Below are 9,881 nucleotides of genomic sequence, written 5' to 3' on the forward strand. Positions count from 1 at the left end.
TTTTTATTTTGTAGATGCAGAGGGGAATCTTGGATTGCTAGTTTTTCATTAAAAGCTAGCTCTAAACAGGAAGCATGCTTCATCTTAGCACTTTTCTTCTTTTTAAGGTATGTGGAATTTAGAACGGTGGAACCTAAATAAATTTAGATAAGTGTGCTCTAGCCATTGGAGCTGCCCTCACGGTGGTTTGTGATGGCGCAGTGCAGGATCCTGCGAGATCGGCCAGCGGCCCAGTGATTGCCTGCAAGAGAGCTGTGTAGCCAGTCCAGTCAGGCAGGGTCGGAGAGTGAAGCGAGACGCCACGTGTGGAGTGGCCGCTGCCTGTTCCGTTCCCTAGGTGTGGCTGACTGTTTCACTGATGGCATCATTCATTTGCTCCGGGAACATGGCTACACATTCGATTCGTGATACAGGCTTTACTGAGACCGGCGTACTCTGATGAGCAGTGACCAATCTACGAGAACCCGGTGGGTGGTGAAGTCAAGGTAGGCTGAGCTGGACACGCATGCGTGCCGCGTGCCGCGTCTACGAAAACCGGGTGGCGACTGGATCCGCATCCCATGGGCCTTGTAAGGTTGTGGGCGGACAAGTCGCCGCTGCGAGGGGCGCCATCCACCGCAGCTGTGCTGCTACCCCTGTGAAATCAAGCGACCTGACGATCGAACCATACTCTTTCGCCACCACCCGACCGCACGCCACGCAGTAGGTCCTGCACGTTCCAGTTGGAAGTGTTTGACTTTGCTGTCGAATACTCAGTAGTGTTTTGCCACCGGAGCTGTTGAGCTTCGCAACATGAAAGAAGTTTGAAATTTGCTCGAGTTTCAAGAGTTCGAACGTGCACGGCACGGGTTACATACATCTGCAAGCATTTGGTTTTGCAGAGCTGGACGCGAGAGCCAAAGGGAAGCGTTTTCCAGTGAAAAAGATATAAGCGAGCGAGAGATGGTCCACCAGCCCGCGTCGGTAGGTTGGTCGAAGTCATGCTCTAGGGGTGGCGTCCCACCACTTGAGGTCCAGGACTCCAGGCGCGGGTTCAGTAGAGCACGCACGCACGCACGCAAGCACGTGTGCTTGGCTGCACTTGCACCGGAATCGGGTCGCTGGCCAACGCCGTGGGGCGCACTAGCAGCTTTGCCGCTCGGCGTGCGTGTGGCTGCGACAGCCTTGCCGCGCGCAGCAGCGAGAGCCGGAGTCAAGTTGCAGCGGCTGACGTCCCTCGCGCGCGTGTCGCAGAGCAACTCACCGTCGAATCACCGGCGCTGGCTGGCCACCGCCGGCGCACGGGCAGGCACGTACGTCTGGCTCTGACTCCAGCTGCGTGCCTGGTGCCAACTAACAGTCTGACACTCGCATGTTCATCGCTGCCGTTTGTATACTAACAGTCTGACACTCGCATTTTCATCGCAGCTGTTTTCATCACTAGGTAGTAAGTACTACTGCACTAGGTCGAGGTCATGTGACTCGAGATTTATCATCCGGCAAGCCGAGCAGAGAAAGATCACGATCTGATCGTTTGTTCCCGTCCCCTGATGTACGCCTCCACGACCTCGATCGCCAGGAGAGCAGAGTTGAACGCGACCGTCTGTTCAGGGATCAGGGCCGGCGGTGTCTGCATCGGCAGAATACAAGTCAAAAGCTATCATCAGTACCACGCCCCACGACGCGCTGCACGCGGTACGCTTCAACCGGTTCGCGCGTCGCGCCACCACAGAAATGGTCACCGCCTGCGCCAAAAGCCCTTGGTACCTCTACACCTTGCCGTGCCGTCGTTCACATCGTCTTCAGGAGCAGGTAGGCTTCATTTTCAGACCACAACCAAACAGTGAAGAAAGTTGACGAAGCCAACAAAATCGGCTCCTCATTTAGAGTGTATTTGGTTTTAAGGTTTAGCCTAATCCGTGAGATGTAGGGATGAAAGGATTGAATGGTCTAAAAGGGAATAGGTGAATTAGACCTTAATTAAAACTATTTTAACTGAACTCTAAAACGAGTAAACAAACTTATCCAATGTAAATAGTAAAGCAACTATAACAATCAAATTTGATAGAAAGCTAAGCAAAATCGCATACAAGCTACAATAAGAAGAAAATAGCGAAACATTAGCGTGTAAGAAAGTAAATGCAAGAAAGTAAAAAGATGGTGAAGAAGACACCAAATTTTTTTCTCATGGTATCGAGGAGTTAGCACTCCTCTCTAATTCCCGTTGGAGCATCCACTAAGAATATCGTACACTTAAGTCAACAAGATTCAATTGCTCCCTAGTGATAGCCACTCATCCATCTTCGAATTTGCGAGCTTCAAACGAATCACAAAGCTTCCTCTTGTAGCTCCCACAAGAACTCCAAGAAGACACCTATAATCACCAAGACAGACTAGGTGTTGTCAACCAATAAGAATAACAAGTAAATAGCTTCACTTGACCCAAATCAAGCCTAAACTATAGCTATATGTACACTTGCTACTCTTCTTGCACTAATGATATCATTCATCTTCAATTAAGAGCTTTGCAAATTAATCTAGCACGATCCCTTGCCTCTTGATTACACACTAAGTATTTCAGCTATTCTGAATCACAAGGTTACTAGGGAGATGAAATGTGGGGTATATATAAGCTAGAGGTCCAAGCCTAGCCACCCATAGTTTTTGTGAACACCGGATGATCTGGTATTGTCGGTGACATGGGAACCAGGGGTCCCCGAGTCCCGAGGCCAGGACAGCAGAATGTCACGTGGCGCCTTCCCTCGGGGACTATCTCCCTGAGGTCCGAGAAGACCCAGTTCCAAGAGGGGTGCTCGGGGCCATGAACAGTGGTCCCCGAGTACCCGAGGACCCGAGAAGGCAGTTCCGGGAGAGGGTGCTCGGGACCATAAACAGTGATCCCCGAATACCCGAGTTCCTCGAGGACCCGAGAAGATACAGTTCCGAGAGACGGCGCTCGGGGCCATGAACAGTGTCCCTGAATACCCGAGTTCCCCGAGGACCCGAGAAGACACAGTTTCGGGAGAGGGCGCTCAGGGCCATGAATAGTGGTCCTCGAGTACCCGAGTTCCCTGAGGACTGAGAAAAGACATATCCGGGAGAGGACGCTCGAGGCTACGAACAGTAGTCCCCGAGCACCTAGAGTTCCTCGAGGACCTGAGAAGCCCCTTGTCGGTGGATCCCACAAGGGGCTCAGCGGTGAGGTGTCAGTTGGTGAGAGGCCAGATGCTGCATTTAAGAGGGAGCGTGGCCTGTCACTTCCAACCACTCCCCCCACGCTTGCTGTCAGTCCCTGCCACCGCCTGGCAGGGAGCCGTGGGGATATTTAATGCGATGGGTCCCATCGCACGTCATCCTGCGCGGCTTGGAGATATCATCGCTGGGCTCAAGGCTTATCGCCTGCCCCCCTGCTGTGTCAGGCCTGCTCTGACCGAGCGGGCATGCAGGGTGGTTCGGCGGCTTCCCGGTGGGTCCCCCTCCTGCAAACGGCTAAAGCCGTGCGTAATGGGTGACAAGACTGGTCGGGACGCACTTTTCAATTCCCCGTAACATCAAGCTGCATCCCATGGTGGTTGCTTTTCATTTATGGCTCATGGAGACTCGTGCCCTCCTTTCTGGGCACGCCAAGCCTCCCCGACAGTATAAAAGGGGGGTGCACCCCGACGACGGGAACAAGTGGAAGAAGTCTAACGGACTCAAACAAGCTAACGAAGACAAGACACACGAAGCTCGAAGCCGAGCAGAGGTTCTCCAAGACCGAAGCTTTAGACTTAGACAGAAAACCTTGTAACACAAGAGATCCACAGAGAGGCATTCCCAAAGCATTAAACAGCATACACACAGGAGTAGGGTATTACGCTCCGTGTGGCCTGAACCTGTCTAAAATCCTCTGAGCATTTATTTCCTCTAGCATTCGATCATCTGTCCTGCCTGCATCTCATTTACTCTCATTAATTCACGTACGAGGTAGATTCAGAATCATCCCCCCAGCCGAATCTCAAAGGGGGTCCCTCCAGATCGCTGCTTGAGGAGTTCATCCTCCAACAGGTATGCACAGGCTCCATACATCGGATCATCCGGTGTGTATCGTCCACCAAAAACTAGCAATTACTAGCCGTTACCAGCACTGAATCCTCCAGCGATGCCTCTGATACGTAAGCCAGACCATTCGGCGTGTATGAGTCCATCTTCTAGAGACCCAAAAGAAATTCATCTAGACTTTACTCCGGCAAAACCTCCGATGTGTATGTCAGACCATGCGATGTGTTCAACTTGAAATCTCTCTTCTGAAAAATACTCCAGCGTTACCAACTTCTCTTCGCAGGATCATTCGACGTGTACAAGAGTGCCAAGATAAAAGCTCTGACGTGTACTACGCCTTCACCACCGGACCATCCAACGAGTATAGAATTTTCAAAACTTATCAAATTCAAACTTCTTTAAGTCCTATCTTCTTTGTAACTCATCTATGAACTTCTCTGAGCTACCTAGTGCAAGAATTTAATGAGTGTGCATCTAACCAAATCTAAACTCAACTAGATCAAACTACTACTCTTAACCCCCTCTTTATAGTACGATCAAAGAATAAAAGAGAGCATATGCTACTCTAAGTGTCATTTATCTTCTTGTGATACTTAAAACTAAAAGGTCATTAATCTTGACGTTCACATCATTTGATCACTCAACCATTTAATTAAGCGACTAAGATCACCCAACAACATTATGAACTAATCTTTTAGTTGTCCTTTAAAACAAATTTGTCATTAATTAACGAAACATTTACCACTTATCTGGAGGCCTAGAGGCTATAAGGGAGCAGCTGTTTGGTTGCTGCATGAACTTTTGGACCTGGTTCGTGGGATGCAAAAAGGGATTCTCAGCTTGGCTAAGTGAAAATGTAGAAATTGGTCATTTCTCCGTAACTAGACTCACGGATACATGTATGCGCTTAACAAATGATGATACGAATATATGATTAGTAAGTGTTCACTCATATTAGTATATTTTAAATTAGATTAAAATTTAATATAATTAATTAAATATTATACAATGTATTTATACAAAATAAACATCATATTAACACTTATTTTTTTATATTTCAATCTCATATAACATGTACTCGTATAAATAACTAAACACAATATTTCCTCGTAGACTAAACACAACTCGACGATGGAATCGATCATCACATGTTTGGCATTACCTGACCTGCCCCTGGTGTCCTTCCCTTTGCCTGAAAACGAAACGAGCAAAAATAGGAGCAGGTGCAAGGGGACAATAGACAGACACGTTTGAGGAACGGGCACGTCAGATCAGATAAGACCGACCAAACGGATTTGAAAACAGACGTATGTGGTACTAGTAATCCAGGCGGCGAACCTTTTTAATTAGCGGTAGCCGGGAAGCAAGCAAGCAACCTGCACATGGGCAGGTGCTGCCAATTCTCCCCTTCCTCGGCGGCGGCGGCGGCAACGGCATTTGAGGATCCTGACCTCCAATCCTAAACGTTGATTAATCTGTGTCCATCTTGCTCGATCATGCCCAAGAACAAAAGCTGATGGCACGATCGTGCCTGCGACAGCCCTTTGGTCTTAAACTCTTGACGTGCTTAGAGTAGTACTCTAGCCAGTGGAGTACGCCTGTGCCGTGTGCCGGCCATCGCAAATGGAGCGCACGGCTTTGGAAGATCCGAGCCGTCGATCAGCAGGATCCGACGGTCCAGATCCCAGAAACACTCCCTGTTCACCGTTCATGGTTTAGGCTCACCAACCCTGCAAGCCGCCAAATATAAAACCACGTAGACTTGTGTACATATAACTTATCTTAGTTATTTTTTATCATTTAATATTTATTTATTTATCAATTCTCTTTATCTATCTTATAATTTATTTTTTACCTCTATATAAATCTCCTAACAAATCCCTTATATACGCATGCCTCCCACCGGGCGCGTCCTCGGAAAAGAACTCACAGCAGCCCACAGCTAGCGAGTCGGCGACCCCGAGGTCAGAGGGTGGTGGCCGGTGGGCGCGCACCACGGCTGGTCTACTGCTACTCGGCTTCCTTCTACTTGTACACACACACCCACCAACGTCGCCACGACCGCGACAGAGCCACGCGGAGGAGGCGGCGGCGAGACGACCACGAGCCGGCAAGGCAACGTCCGAGCCTCCGAGGAGCGCGACGAGAAGGCGACCGCGGCAGCAATGCAGCAGCAGCAGGCGCCCCGCCACGCGAAGACGGACTCCGAAGTGACGTCCAGCATGGCGCAGTCGTCGCCGCCGCGGGCGGCATACTACGTGCAGTCGCCCAGCCACGACGACGGGGAGAACAAGACCGCCGTCTCCTCCTTCCACTCCTCCCCCGCCGCGTCCCCGCCGCGCTCGCTGGGGCGCGCCTCCAGGGACTCCTCCTCCTCCCGCTTCTCCGCCAAGGGGCCCTCCGCCTCCTCCTCCCGCCGCGGGGCCGGCGGCGAGCCCGGCGCCCGCGGTCAGAACGGGGGCCGCGGCGGCACCCCGTGGATGAAGGACGCCATCGAGGAGGAGGGCCTGCTCATGGACGACGACGACGTCGACGGGTACGGCGCCGGCGGGGGGCTCCCGAAGCGGTGGCGCTACGCGCTGGGCTTCGTCGGCGCCTTCTTCGCGCTCTTCTTCTTCTTCGCGCTCATCCTCTGGGGCGCCAGCCGCAACCAGAGGCCCGTCGTCGCCATGCAGAGCATCACGTTCCACAACTTCGTGATCCAGGCCGGCACGGACGCGTCGCTGGTGCCGACGGAGATGTCCACGCTCAACGCCACGGTGAGGCTCACGTTCCGCAACACGGGGAGCTTCTTCGGCGTGCACGTCACCGCGCAGCCCGTCACGCTCTACTACTACCAGCTCCTCATGGCCTCCGGCAACGTAAGCCACCCTGCCTCACCTCACGCATGCATCCTTACTCCCTTATCAGTAGCACTTGCAGCAGCAATCTGCTCGTTCCTGATCGATGTGCATGCTCCCTTCAATTAGCTCAAGAAGGGTTTGCGATCGATTGAGTTGAATTTAGATCCTTAAATCATCAAAATTTTAGAATACTGGAGTAGCATGGTACAAGATCTGCCACTTCGATGCTGTTGGAAGCTAAGGAACTGAACTGAGCACGGTCGTCGTAGCAGCTGATTCTGAGTGCCATGAAATAAGCTAAGAGAAACACTGAAAATTCGTCACTTTCATGCTTTTTTCCAGGACATGTTTGCAAGATTCTATGTTAATCAAGGTGTTAGGGGCAGTTTAGCTTCAAATCTTTGAATAAATCGCCTAATCTGGTCATAGTCTATGAATGCACACTGCATGAAGTAAGAACAGGGCACCGGTTTTTTCAGTCTCTTTGCTTGTAGTAGCAGATACTCGCATGAAGTATTGAACAGTGGCCTACAGCTGCACTTTGACCCAAACAACACGCGTAGCAGTTGCGATCGATTGCGAGTGCCGATGGCAACACGAAAGCACAGACCAATCCGGATTGAGATCCTCTGACGTTGTGACGCGTGACCACGTCCCTTTGGTCCAGACCGTGGAAACTCGAGCAGACACAGGCACACAGCTCATTCAGCTCTCTCCATTTCCTCACACCATCTGAAGCACTAGCTGTCATCCGGCTCGCTCAAGTCGCATTCCTGCATGGTTGCATCGCATCGCCCCATGCATAAAAAAATCTCGCCTTTCCTTGACAAAATTGACCGACAGCGACGTGCTGGTGCTGCGTGCAGCTGAAGTACTTCTACCAGGCGCGGAAGAGCCAGCGGAGCCTGACGGTCGCGGTGGCCGGCGACAAGGTGCCACTGTACGGCGGCGGGTCGGGGCTGAGCAGCACCCCCACGAAGCTGCCGCCGGCGAAGAAGCGCGAGCCGCCGGTGGTGGTGCCGCCGCCGCCGGTGCCGCTGCAGCTGGCGGTGCGGGTGCGGTCGCGCGCGTTCGTGCTGGGCAGGCTGGTGAAGCCCAAGTTCTACAGCGAGGCTCGGTGCAGCGTGACGCTGGACCAGACGAAGATGGGCAAGGCCGTCTCCCTCAAGAAGGCGTGCACCTACAGCCACTAGCGAGCCATCTGCTACCAGCCTCCTCCTCCTCCTCGTCGCCGCCGTCTTCTTCTTCTTCTTCGATGTTGTTGTTGTTGTTGAATACTACTATACACTGCGTACCTGAGATTATTTGGATGGGTAGATTACTATGTACAGTTAAATTTTGCCGCGCGCGCGCGCGCGTTTGAGATGGAATAAGAGTCGCACGTTTCTGGCTACGTTTCGGAATGGTGTGGTGCGACCTTTGGGAGGTGAAACGCCGGTGGTGGTGCTGGCGTTGGAAGTGCGGTCGCCATGGAGCCATATGCTGCTCCCATTTTAATTCTGGCGATCTGCAGTAGTATCGTCTACTTGTTCGGATCTTCAGTATGGTGGTGGACACTGGTGCTGCATTACTGTCAGTCCGTAATGATCCCAAGCTAACGATCAATATCCACCCAACACCGATCATTCAGACGTTGTGAGTGTGGTGCTTCAATTTCAGGAGCTCTGCAAATAGCTTGGTGATGTGTTGCTTCATGTGAAATCTGGTTCTAACAAGTAGTAGTATTTAGGATATGTTTGGTAGGGCTCTGATTCTGTGGTGGAAGTGATTCTATAGTAGAAGTGATTCTATTTGTAAAATCTTTTGATATGCTAATGGTGGAAGTGATTTCTAAGAGAATATTATATTAAAATCGAGGAGAATCAGCCAGGAATCAAATGGAAGCTAGATTTTTCAGTTCTCACCTCGCAATACAAATCATAGAGTGATTCTTGCACAAAATCTGTTTCTAGGCAGAACGTTTGGTAGCGCGAGAGTTAATTCCCGCACAAAATCACTCTACAAAACGCTACCAAACGAAACCTTAATGGCCCTAACAAAATGCAATACCAACAAATGATCCTGATCCCTATTGTAATGAGCACATCCGTATCACTGTTGCAAGGTAAGTAGGAGTAGGAGTGGAGTACAAGATGTGAGCGACACATCAATCAGCTGTGGTACTGTTGCGGTGATATCCGAGCAATGAAGTAGCAGGGTTCAGAGAAGGCGTCAAGCGAGAGCTCACATGGACACGGCCAGACAGTCAGAGATCCGAATTCATACTCGTTCTCAAGATAGACAAAGAGAGACAGAATATAGTTTTCGCCTTGGCGTTTATGTATGTACGGAGGTCTGCTCTACATGCACCGGACGGTACAGGTCGTACAGACTTAACCTTAGTTTACTACGTCGACGAGTTGAACCATGCGTCGTCAGGGAGGGGAGTTCTTAGTTCACAAGGACGGCGAAACGCGTTCAAGGTTCACGCTGATCGCTCTTTCTGAAAAATGCTCAGAAGATTGCTTTTTTTGAGAAAGCAATCTCTCTCTCTCTCTCTCTCTCTCTCTCTCTCTCTCTCTCTCTCTCTCTCTCTCTCTCTCTCTCTCTCTCTTATTTTTTTTTCGAAGGGCTGAAGTATATTAAAACAGTGAACGGTACACCCCTGGTTTTACAAAGAGGGCCTTGAAGAACAACAAAATTACAACACAAACACGCATGTTCTTCCTCCTAAACGGTCGCCGCATCTGTCGCGGGAATCCTGCAGAAGCCGCCGGAATCGACGACCAGCAAGTAGCGACGACAAAGAGCAGAGGATCTACCAAGCCCAGCCCAAGAGACCTCAAACTTTGAGCAACCGCAGAGAGAAGCATGCACACGAAGAACTCACTGGACGCACATCACTCCTGATTTTTTTATTTTTCTATTTCTTAAATCGAAAAATTATAAAAAAGATGTTTGTTTTGAAAAATCGCACATCAGACTACTATCGCCGGTCAGAAGGACCATATGTTTAAAATAAAAATATTATGTTTTATT

General features: G+C 50.5%; 1 protein-coding gene across 1 annotated transcript; it reads left to right on the forward strand.

Moving 5' to 3' along the window:
* Positions 1-5,891: 5,891 nt before the first annotated feature.
* LOC133889222 (uncharacterized) lies at positions 5,892-8,255 on the forward strand. Its single transcript, XM_062329714.1, has 2 exons — positions 5,892-6,881; positions 7,730-8,255. Exons 1-2 carry the CDS (start codon positions 6,186-6,188, stop codon positions 8,054-8,056), a joined length of 1,023 nt encoding a protein of 340 aa, XP_062185698.1. The 5' UTR covers positions 5,892-6,185; the 3' UTR covers positions 8,057-8,255.
* The last annotated feature ends 1,626 nt before the right edge of the window (positions 8,256-9,881 follow it).

Source organism: Phragmites australis, chromosome 13 (assembly GCF_958298935.1).
Source record: "Phragmites australis chromosome 13, lpPhrAust1.1, whole genome shotgun sequence".
In the NCBI taxonomy this organism is placed as follows: Eukaryota; Viridiplantae; Streptophyta; class Magnoliopsida; order Poales; family Poaceae; genus Phragmites; species Phragmites australis.